Below are 12,369 nucleotides of genomic sequence, written 5' to 3'. Positions count from 1 at the left end.
CACTCATTTTGTTTTTCCAAGTGTTGATTTCCTGTACGTCTTCCTAGACTTTACTGGATTCCTGGCTCTCTACATATTTGTACAACCCAAGTTACTGAAAGTGGTTATTCACTAGTTACTCAGGGACTTTTAATATCAAAGAACTGCACAGTAATTTAGGAAAAACCACTGCAAAAATAAATTCAACAACTAATATGCTTTAGTTTTGACTGACTTTCAAGAAAATTCCACATTAGCCTGTTATCATGAAAGAGTCTTAAAAGGCCCAACCTCAAATCCGAACTTTACTATTTATTAGCTATATAACCTTAGACAAATGGCTTAATTTAATTGATCCTGAGTTTTGTCTTTTGTAAAATATGAATAATGAGGTCTATCTCACAGGATTGTGAGAAAAGTCTTTTGTGAATATTAAAGCGTTATATCACTATGAATTATATAACTATATAGAAAATAGGCTCCCTTTCTTGGTTCTTTAATTGGTTTCTTGAGTTTCTTAATTTTGGCAAAAATCTTTGGAATATAAATTAGCTTTCTTTTCCATGCTCCTAAGAACTTTTTACCATGATGCAAAGTTTTGAAGGAGCATTGAATTCCTTAGTAAACAATACTATATGAAAATATGATGAAAACTATAGAAAGATTTCTATAAAAGGATGTGAGAAAGCTGAGAAATTTAGTAGAAAGAAATGTTGCATTCACAGCTGGGAGGAGGACTGAAGGGAATAAGCCTTTATTAAGTGTCATCTTTGCACCAGGCCCTGTGCTAAACTCTGTATAGATATTATCTCAGTTGATAATCACAATAGACCTGGGAGATAGGTGCTATTCATGTTCATTTTACAGTTGATACAACTGAGGTAGACAGTGGTTAAGTGACTTGCCCAGAGGCAGACAGTTAGAAAGGTTCTGAATCCTGTGAACTCTGGTCTTTCTCACTCTGGGCCCATATGCATGTAGTACACACAATCCTTAATAAAAGGATTTATTCTGTAAAACTTAGACTCAGTCAAAAGGCTGCACCTAAGTATCTAGAAGGTCACATGTGTCCTGAAGGCTCTCTACCCCTGTATGCCATCTAGACACCTAGACCTGGCTTCCTACTACATGCATAGTAGCTATTCATGCATAGTTGTCTAACCCAGGGCAAGTTATTTCAACTTTTTTAGGCTCGATTTTCTCCTCACTAAAATAGGTATAACGATTCCTGTAGCCCCTGCAGCAGAGGGCTATTGTGACTGTCAGATGAGACAATATGTGGAAAGCAATTACAAATCTTAAAGGAACTAATCAATTAGCCAATCAATGCTTAGTATTTACTTTGTGCCAGGTACAGTGCCAAGCATTATCTAAATCACAGTGATAATAATCAGCATTCGTTATTATTATTAGAATCGATGACGGATCAAATCAGATAACAAAAATAATAGTGTGTGCATTTATTTAACATTTTAAATTTTACAAGGCATTTTTTTTCACAATATGCTTATGAGACAAGTGGTATCTCTAAAGTAGCAAAATACTTACACCACCAGTATAATCACCATATATTCAATGGACCACTAATATTTCTGATTGGCCCAACACAGCAGATTGCTATTGTTTTATTGAAGCAAGGCATTCTGTAATAATAGTTCAGTTACAGAAGTATAAGGAAAAGACTCCTGGGAAATGTTGCAAAGTCTCTGAGCATAATTTGATCTATGATCATATGTTGTTTGAGTAGATTAGGTAACTGTTCTTGGGAGAAAATAGTTACTGAGTTGAGATATTATAGAATATTTTTAATGACTAATAATAATGACTGGTATCTACTATTTACATGGCATTTTAAGGTTTGCAAAATGCTTCACCAATATTTTCTCATTTTTTCCTTACAAAAATCATAAGATGTAGGTATTATTATCATAATCTTTATTTTACAGATGAGGAAACTGAGACTGAAGGAGGTTGAATGACATATACAGGGTCACTTAATGAGTGAATGTTTGAACTCAGGTTTTTCTGTCTCCAATGCTCTATCTACTTAGTGCCTAAGAAACAACAGCTGTGAGAGAAGCTGAACTATTTACTTGCATAAACATAAGCTGAAGAACGACAAGAAATATCAAGAGGTAGTGAAACTGTGTCCAGACTTTGGTATATCAGCCTGAGAATAGCTCTGAATCATGTGAAACAGGGGACTGAGGGTGTTAACCAAAGATTTTAAATTAGGCCCTTAAGATATCTTATAGGAGAAAGAAACATGAATGAAAGCTAAAACCAATAGGTATATATCAGGCACCTTGAAGGTGCTAGGAAGGCACAGAATATACAAGGCAAAAATGAAATAGTGCCTCCCCTCAAGGGTCTTACATTTTACCAGGGAAGACTATAGATTTTTTTATGTGTATAAATATAAACTATTTACTTAATACACACAGTCTAACCAACAAAGAATTATCCTGTATAAGCAGTAGTTGGCATAATTGTTTTTACTGAAAAAGTAAAAGAGATTCAAGGGAAATAATGAAAAAAAAACTGGAATGAAGGAAGTATCTAGCACTATTAGATCTCAAACTATATTACAGGGAAATAATCATAGAAACTACTTGGTGCTTTTTAGAAAAAAATGAAAGAAATAACCACTAGATCTGTGAAATAATTGAAGACAGGGGAACTGGGTCTTCTTTCCATTTGCCCTGCTGACTGACCTGGTGGTCTAGGTATCTTCCCTTGATAGAAAATGAATTCCTTGAAAGCAAAGACTGTCTCACTTTGCTTTCTACATCAGCAGTATTTATCATAGTAGTCACATAGAAGTGGCTTAATCAGGGATTTTTCTTTCATTTATCTATAAACTTCAACAAAACAACTATTGATACAAAGACTTCCTCTCTGACACAAATGGATGAGAAAGTGAGAAAGTAGCCTGCCAGAAAGCACTGGCATGAAAATTACCAGATATAAAGGAAAATGATTATTTTCTTGACTTATGTAATAGGTCCTACAAACTAGTATTTTTTTAAAATTGTTGAAATCACTTGTTTGACATGATTTAGTGTTAAGCTGACAAATGTTCTTTAATTCATCATCATATTTTATCATAATAGCCACAAAGCAAATAGGTCATTCCTCCCCCCACCCCTGCAAAAAAAAAAATTAGTCTTGATTGTGGGGAGCTAGGTGGTTCAGTAAGTAGAGGACTGTTCTTGGAACCAGAAAGACTCCTTTTTCATGAACTCAAATCCAGCCTCAGATAGTTACTAGCTGTGTGACCCTGGGCAAAACTGTTTGCCTCAGTTTCTTCATCTGTAAAATAAATTAAAGAAGTAAACCACTCTAGTATCTCTGCCAGGAAAGCAACAAATGGGTTCATAGAGAGTCTAAACTGAAAAACTGACAGAAAAATGACAAGCTTTGATTACAGCCCATAGGTTCAAATATATTTAAACAAAAGGAATTCTAATTCCATTTAAACAAATAATTTTATCCTGTGTTTATTTCTAGAAGAGATACAAGACAAAAACCAGAAATTTTTATGATATCCAAAATATAAAAGAATGAATATAGCTTTATAAATACACTGAATGTAATTTGGAGGAGGAAAAACTAGTAGTTGGATGTGGGATGGGGGTGGAGAACATGAAAGTCTTCGCATCTACTAAGAAGATGGCACTTGGGCTGATTTTTAAAGGAAATTGGAGATTCTTAGAGGTAGAATTTAGGAGGGAGTGCATGCCAGGCGTGGAGAGAAAGGAAGGATTCAATAAGCCATGAAAAATGGTCAGAACTGAGGCAAAAATTCTTGTGGTGGTGATAGAAAATGGAGCAGTTCTGTGAAGGGACACAGAATGATGTAACTTGTCTATTTGTGAGGAGAAACCAGACAGCTGTAAAAGATTACATGGCATTTTGAATTTGTGGGACAGAACATCCAAAAGAAGAGACAAATAAAGTTGTTCTCTTTGCCATGCTGAGTACTAGTTAGACAAACCTAGTGCCACTGCAAATTATTGTGGAAATGTGCCCAAGGATTTCTGTGTGCTTCATTTTAAAGAATCACATTCTTTCTTGTTTCTTAAGCAGAAAACCAGAAATGAATGGCACATGGCCAGGGAAAGGAGGATATAGCTAGGATTTGTGAGTATTTCACTATTAGGAATGCCAAGTGGTCCTTGCAACCAATTCCAGTTTTTCACTTTACAGGATGAACTAACCCAACTTCCTTCTGAGTAACTCGGCTGCTAAGAATAATCACTGTTGTGGCTTAGCAGTCCAGCTGCCCTGACTGCTTAGCGTTGCACTAGTATTTAGATTCTATGGTTTCCCAGATTTCATTTTATTATTATTTATATTAGTTATGCAATGGTTGGACATATACGCAGTGCATTAGGATGGCCAACATCTGGGGAGATGGATTTGAATGTGATGAATGGAAGAAAATGAAGAATACAGACTTTATTATTGAAAGAAGGTTTGAATTTCAAGCTTACCATATATGCTTCAGAAATAAAAATCTTACAGTCAGGGGGAAAAGATGAGGGAACCACAGAGAGGGAAAGGACATCACAATCAACAGTGCTAGGGATTTGATCTATCCTTCTCTTCTTATAGACAATGTGTGTGTATATGTGTATCCCCACTCTTCCCAATACCACCAGTTTATTGGGAAGTTTAATAGTTTAACTATTTTATTGAAGTTTATTGATAAATTTATTGAATTTATTTCAATAATAAATTGAATTAATAAATTTAATTATTTACTAAATTTAATATTAATTTAAACTAGTTTATTGAAGGAATATTATGTTATTATTTTTCTTATGAAGATAAGTCAATAAATACCTTTCTTTTGGAAAAACAAGGCATGCAGATATTGTATCTGGTAGTCTACAAAGAAAGATGATTGAGTTCTTTAGCACAAAGGGCAATGTTTATGCACTTTGGGTTCCTTAGCCAGTCTCCTGTATGAGATACACATGCATACACACAAACATACACACACATATATATGTATGTATGCATATGTATAGTATATATAAAGGAACAATCCTGTAGGAGCTCAATGCTTAACAGGTCAAACTATTCACCATAATACTCTGCTACTCTTGATCTGATTGGTTCACTCTAAGTTTTATAGTAACCTTCAACTGGATTTTTTCCCATGCTTCCCTCTTTGGTCAACTTCTGCCCTCTTCTACTAAATCAAGCGAATTTGGTAAATTTTGACTTCTGTTCCTTCTGGTGCGAGGTCTGTTCTTTCTGATATCAATCCTCAGTTTTTAATATTAACCACTTTTTCCCCTGCTCTTTGTGTAAATAATACTCTGCAATCAGATGTGAAGAGCATAGGCTGAAGAATTCTGCTATTGGATCTTGTGAAATGGACCATAATCCCTCATGCCCACTTCTACACTCAGCTATTCTATCAATAACTGTTGATTAAACAACTGTTAGGCACCAGGCATAGTGCCAAGTGCAGAAGATACAAACAGCAAAATTCTCTGCCATCAGAGAGCTAAAATATAATGGATGAAACAACATGTAAACAACTATGCATAAACAAGCTATAAAATATAAATTGGAAATAATCAACAGAGGGGAGACACTAACATTAAGGAGAGAAAGAAAGATGGGTAGATAGTGAGATTTTAGCTTGAAATAGAAGAATCCAGGGAAATCAAGAGGTAGAGGATGGAGAGCATGGGAAAAAGCTGATAAAAGTACCTGAAGTGTGTCTTGTTCAAGGAACAGCAATGAAACCAGTATCACTGGATTTCAGAGTACATGGAGTGAGGAGTATAAAGTATAAGAAGACTGGATAGCTGTGTCAGGAAGGGAGTTAGGTTATGAAAGGTTCTGGACAGTGGAGTTTTATTAGATCCTGGAGGTGAAAGGAAGCCACTGGAGTGTGTTGAATAAGTGTGTGATATGATCAGACCTGCTTTTTAGGAAGGCTACTTTGATATCTAAATGGAGAATGAACTGGAGTGGGGAGAGAGTTGTGACCAGCAGACAAACTAGTAGGCTTCTGCAATAGTCTGGGAGTAAGGTAAGTAAGGGAATAAGTGCTTCACAGGTGGTGGTAGTGCCAAAGGAAATTAAGTGATGAGGGGCTACATTAAAATGGTGGCATTGACAGAGGTGAAAATGAGGCAAATGCAATAGATTGTACCAAGGTAAAATGGACAGACCTTGGCAACAGATTGGATATGAAGGGTGAGAAAGAGGAAAGGGTACGTCACCTACATTGTGAATTTAGGTGACTAGAAGCATCTTGTATTTTCAAAAGTAATAGGGAAGTGAGGAAGAGAGGTGGGCTTAAGGAGAAAAAGAATGAGTTCAGTTTGGGACACATGAGGCTTCAGATGTCTGTAAGATTTCTAATTTGGAATGTTCGGTAGGCAGTTGGAGATGCAAAACTGGAGGTCAGAAGGGAGATTAGGTCTCACACATTGCACACTATTACAGAAGAGGACTCTTATTATCACAGAGTAAGAATGAATTGGAGAGGAATTTATCAGAGAGCATTTGTCCCCAATATGGTTGTTCTACTGATGGCCTATTTCTATAAAAAGTATTTATAGCAATTCTTTTTTGGGGTAGCAAAGCCCATATATTGAGAAATGGCTGAATAAATCATAGTATATGAAGGTGATGGAATATTACTTTTTCTTTTAAAAGAAGTTGTATTGATACTCTTTTTTTTTTATAAAAATCCTGTCACTTCCCAATGACTATCTCTCTTTCAATAGAGTCCTCCACTGAAACAAAGAGATATAGTTAAGCTCAAGGAAAACATAGTCCATGTTTAATAATTTTTGGGTAATTCTGCATCTAAAGTCACTTTACCAACAGGAGAAGGGGAAATATTTTTCAACAATAATTCAGTGAAGTCATGATTAATCATTAGGTTGGTGTGAATTCTTGCTTTTTTCTGTTATTTTCCTTTGCATTATTATGCATGGTCAATAGGTAAATTATTCTGGCTCTGTTGACTTCCTTCTGAATCAGTTCATACATTTCCCCAACTTTCTCTGATGTCTTAATATTCATTGTTTGGTCTAGTGCCATAATCACATAATCATAGAGACAAATATTTATAGTTGGAAGGGGTCTTAGAGGTCACCTAATTAAGCTTTTCTTTTTACAGATAAGAAAACTGAGGCCCAGAGAGATCAAGGGCTTGCCCAGAATCACACAAGTAGTAAATCACAAAGCCAAGATTTGAACTCAGTTCTTATGATTCTAAATACAACACCTTTTTTTTCCCCATTACACCATACTTTTTTCTAGTTATTCCCTAAATGTGAGTTATCCATTCCTCCTTTTTTCAAGTTATTTGCTATGACAGAAAGTGTTACTCTAAATATTTTTATACCTTAACTATGGACTTTCAGTAGTGACCTCTACATTCATTGAAATCTATCCAGTAACACCAACATTTCCCTCAAGCAAAACAGTGGTCAGCATTTTTTTAATAGAGAAAATACACTCCTCTCCTTAAAAAATAATTTTTAAAGGTCATTAAATACCATCAGCTGTAATGACCATGGAGTTTTCAAGGCAGTGTTTAAAACAAACAGAAAAAATAAAACCAACAAAAAACCCCTCTGATATGGATTTGGAACAAAATCCTGCTCTGCATCACTGCCCTGGGATATTATACATAAGTCATAGCACAGCGCCAGCATACATGGGAAGTGGGATTTTTCCTGGCATTGTGCACCATAAATGCAGAAAGCTTGTTCCATAAAAAGACACAGAACAAGACAGGCATGTTTGTTGTTAAAGGAAACCGTGTTTGTGACTAATACGTTAGAGATCCTGTAAGAACAATCCATCTTTATGTAAAAATTACTTTTGGAGCCTGCCAAGGTCATTGAAATATGCAGGTTATCAATCATAAATGTGTGGGTTAGGGAAGATAAAGCTGATGAGGGACACAAGCTATATCTGAAAGTCTCAAAAATCTTCCAAGTTTTCCTTTTGTGAGGTCTTAGACATTTCAAGTTTCTGTCAGCTCACCTCATTTTTCCTGACTTTTCTCTGCAAATTTCAGTACTTGTATATCCTTTGAGCCAAAGCTAGATGTGTATTTCATTGTGCATCCAGAACTCCTGGAGGATCAATTGGCATTCTGTAAGCCCCTCATGACTCATCAGTGGGACTTCCCATAAACTTTGTAGGGAAGGAGGTTGAGGGAGTCTTGGATGGGGGAGAATTGGGGCAATATAGAGGTGGGAGAGATCAGTGAACTGCCTCTTTGCTAAATTATCTCAGATCAATCCGTAGGTAAAATGCCTGTCAGATTAGAATTATTCATAAGTAGTCAATGTGTCAATTTCATTTTTTTCCCATTCTTAGTGCAGGTATCCAGACTTTTTTTTCCTCCCTTAGTGCCTTTGCTTTTCTTGCTTTTTAATACCTCCTACAAAGAGCTGGAGGCATAAGAAAAAAATAATATCTAAGTAGTCCAATGACTTTTTTTGCCGTTCTTCGTATTCCCAGAACTTGACAGCAACTGGCACATTGTAGGTGCTTAATAAATACTATTTGGCTGACTAGTAAAGAGATTCAGCAGAGAAAAGAGAGACGTTAAAAACACTGGTCAATTGAGTTGTTGTTTTCTTTAAATCATCACAGGCCTGGGGAACCTGCAACTTGGAGGCCACATATAGCCTTCTAGGTCCTTGGGTGTGGCCTTTTGACTGAGTCCAAGTTTTACAGAACAAATCCTGTTATTAAGGGGATTTGTTCTGTGATGTTTGGATTCAGTCAAAGGGTCATACTTGAGGACCTAGAGGGTCACATGTGGCCTCAAGACTGTAAGTTTCCCACTCCTGGACTCTTTGGCATGAATTTATTCATAATATCTATGCCCTCATTGCTGTGGATAATAACAGTATGGGAGTTATTACTTTCATTCTAATTATGTTCTTATTTTACATTTCTTATACCTGTCTACCTTCAATACAAAATCTACTCTGATGTCTCTTCACGGAACAAGACTAACCTTAGGTTCTCAGCGGTCATGAGAGTACAACATTCTTTTTTGGGGGGTGGGTGGGATGAGGGGTTCTGTCAAATTAGAAAATTTTCAAGCCTGGACTTAGTGACAGATTATCATCTGAAGATCAGACTAGATAATATTGACAATGTTCATCAGCCAAAGGTTAGTCAAGAGAGGATAACTAGGGAGTAGAGGGAATGGCATTGTGAATGCATAAAAGAATAGTTTAAATATTTCTGCCCTTGATTTCATCCTCCACATTGGTATCAAAGACTTATTCCTAAAGCTTAGCTCTGTCCATATCAATCTCTAACTCAATAAAGGCAAAAGCATATCTTTTACCCCTAGTATCAAGTACAAACTCATCTATTTAGCATTTAAAGCCCCCTACAGCTGGGTCCAGTGGTCCCTTCACAAAATCTTTGATCCAGTCAAACTGCCTTCTTGATTTCCCCTATATGACACACTCCATCTCCCACCTCTATCGGGAATGATCATTGAATATAGTTCAGTAGCAATTTTACATAATTACTTCAAAGATTTTCTTTGGAAGACATATGAGGTTAGGAATGAGTTAAAACTTCATGTTTAAAATTAATGTCCATTATTAATTATAAGGACTCAAGAATTTTAGGTCTTAAAAGCCACAAAGTATGATAAATACTTCAATGTATCTATTTTTAAAAAGCTGTTCCTTTGTTTTTCCAGGTTCATCTAATGTTTCCTGACCATGTTCCCAAGCCTTGCTGTGCACCAACTAAACTGAATGCAATCTCTGTGCTGTATTTTGATGACAGTTCTAATGTCATTCTGAAAAAATACCGAAATATGGTCGTGCGTTCATGTGGTTGCCACTGAAATTAAATGATAATATTGTAGCAACAATATTAAATTTGAAAGTAAGGTTTATCAGACTGCAATTAAAAAGTATGCATTTGGAGAATAAGGAATCTTCTAAATCCATTCCAGTTCACTCCATCTTTCATCCTATGTACAGTATTTTGTATATAGAAGCTTTTTATTTATTCACAGGTATGTAGTCTCTTTAATGGGTGAATTATCAGTACAATCTATTTTCTAGATCATCGCAGTATATGATAGATCTGAGTTTTAGTGGGTTAGGTGGAGAGCCATAAACCCATTCCATTTCAACATCAAAAAAAAAAAAAAATCTGTACAGTTTTCCTGAAACTAGAACTCCTGTGACTGTTTTATATTGTTGAAAGAAATTGAATACATTTGGAAATGTTGTGCCAATGAAACCCATGGCAGGATATTTATTTAGAGAAGAAACTAAAGAAAAACAATAATAGCAACCCAAACAAAAGTGCTTTGGATCAACTCAATTTGTCTTTGAGGGGTCCTGCTCCATTGGATAAAGTGAAATATTGAACCGATGCTGAGTAAATAAATGGCAGGTAGAACATAGAAACTGAAAGATTGCACATAATTGTTATAACTGTTTGCTTTAACAGAATCAGTGTAACTCTAGGAGCATTTTACTTCTTGGCTAGTGGAATGTAGATTTTGCAAAGAGCTCAAAGCTTCAGGAATTATGTGGAGACAGGCTTGAGCCTGTATCCGTAACTTTCCAAGTTAACACTAAAAAATTGTAGTACAACCGTCTTACCTCAAATAAATCATGTCTGTCTATTATCTCAAGCACTACTGCTGCGGATTTTTTCATGTTTAATAACTTAGTCCAAAATAAAGAAACACATACATGAGCCACCCTGTCCCTTAGACAGGAGTTACTGTATGTGTCCAGGAGCAGAAGGACCTCAACAGAGCCGTTTTCTTGAACTTCCTGTTACATATAACTAGGCTTGTTGATTGATGTGATACTAGGGTTCCTAGCTGGGGGAAAGTACTGAACCTCAACTGAATAAAATTACCCAAAACAAAACCCTCCAGAATTATTTTGACACACAAATGGACACATTTAAACAAAATGATTTTAGAGAATTTGCCATTGAGAAAGAACAGCCGAAATTCATTTTTCATATCTGTGAGAATGTGCTTGTTCAAATCCACGTTGTTGTTTTTTAATAGATATTTCATAATACTTCTTCCCAGCACAGCTGATTCCAAGAGGAAAGGTTCAGTTGTGTGTATGTGTGCTTGTGTGTTCTTTCCTCTGAAATTAATTTATTTTCTCTCACTGTTGGAATGTCTTCTAAAACCATTCTAAAACACACATTTAACTTTCTGAAGAATGAGCTGTTGTTTTCCAGGACAGTTCTCTTTATGGACTCACCTTCAGATTTATAAGTAGTAACTTCATTACCGTCCATAACTCTACCTATATACAGTTCATGTGAAAATGAATAAAGCACAGTACCACTTGTGAGTTTTCTCACTTGGGGTCATTTGGTTTAAAAAATGATATCAGGAATAACTTCAAAAGAGTTATGAGTTTGTTTGTGATTCAGGTATATGGCTATGCTGTTTTAAACACAATTTATCCTAGAGAAAATTTGATGGTAACTGTATTTTGGGGTACATTAAGTAATATATTTTTGAATAATGGTGTACCATTGTGAGAATTTTTTAAAAAACCAAAATTTATAATATTATTCTTTAAAATGTGCTGTTTAAATATATTTCTATATTTTAAAATATAATAAACCTGTAATGCTATAGGTGACTCTATTGTGTGCTTTTTTAAAAAAAAATGATTTCCATTATGAACAAATATAAAGCACAAATATTGGAGATAGCCTAGAGACAAAAAGTTTAAAAAGATACGATATCTTTATTTTTAAGGTGAAAAGAGTCTCTTATCACTCTTTATCTCACTCTTTATGTGAAACAGTGATTATACTTCTTTTGCATGACCTTGAAATATAGAACTGAGACAAATTGTGTGGGAATTACAAGGGAACAGATTTCATGTTATTTTAAAAAAAGTTTCCCAGCAATTAGTGTTGTCCAAGCATGGAATGATTTGCCTTGAATTGTGGTTAATTCCCATGCCTCAAGACTGGAGAGACATTTGGTGACATTCTTGAGAAACTTCCAGCTTTGGATTAGTTGATGGCCTGGGGGCCACTGATGATTCTCCTTGAAAGATACAGAAAAGTCATAAATTGTAAGAGTGAAAAAAGCCAGGAATTTTCATATAAGATTATAAATTACCTAGATTTAATTATTCTTCTACTATATAAACCTGGAATGGACTGCCTTAGGAAGAACTGGGTTCCCCCTCACTGAAAGTGTTCCAAAAAGACTAGATTGTCACTATTCAAATATGTTTAGAGGGAGAGTATTGTTCTGGTATATGGTAGATTAAATTACCACCTATCCAGCAAAACTGAATATAATGCATCAGGGGAAACAATGGCCATTCAATGAAATAGAGGACTCTCAAGCAT

The 12,369-nt window shown here is 35.5% G+C and overlaps 1 protein-coding gene across 1 annotated transcript in view; it reads left to right on the top strand.

The window, feature by feature from the left end:
- The window catches only part of BMP5 (bone morphogenetic protein 5), a 170,501-nt gene extending 158,872 nt beyond the window's left edge, over positions 1-11,629 (top strand). Inside the window, exon 7 of the mRNA XM_072642502.1 lies at positions 9,704-11,629. Within this exon, the coding sequence (XP_072498603.1) occupies positions 9,704-9,853 (150 nt within the window). The 3' untranslated portion in view covers positions 9,854-11,629. The remainder of the gene's footprint in view (positions 1-9,703) is intronic.
- Positions 11,630-12,369: the final 740 nt, after the last annotated feature.

Source organism: Notamacropus eugenii, chromosome 2, assembly GCF_028372415.1.
Source record: "Notamacropus eugenii isolate mMacEug1 chromosome 2, mMacEug1.pri_v2, whole genome shotgun sequence".
Lineage (NCBI taxonomy): Eukaryota > Metazoa > Chordata > Mammalia > Diprotodontia > Macropodidae > Notamacropus > Notamacropus eugenii.
The sequence above is the reverse complement of the archived record's forward strand: the minus strand, read 5'-3'. Positions and strand labels throughout refer to the sequence as shown.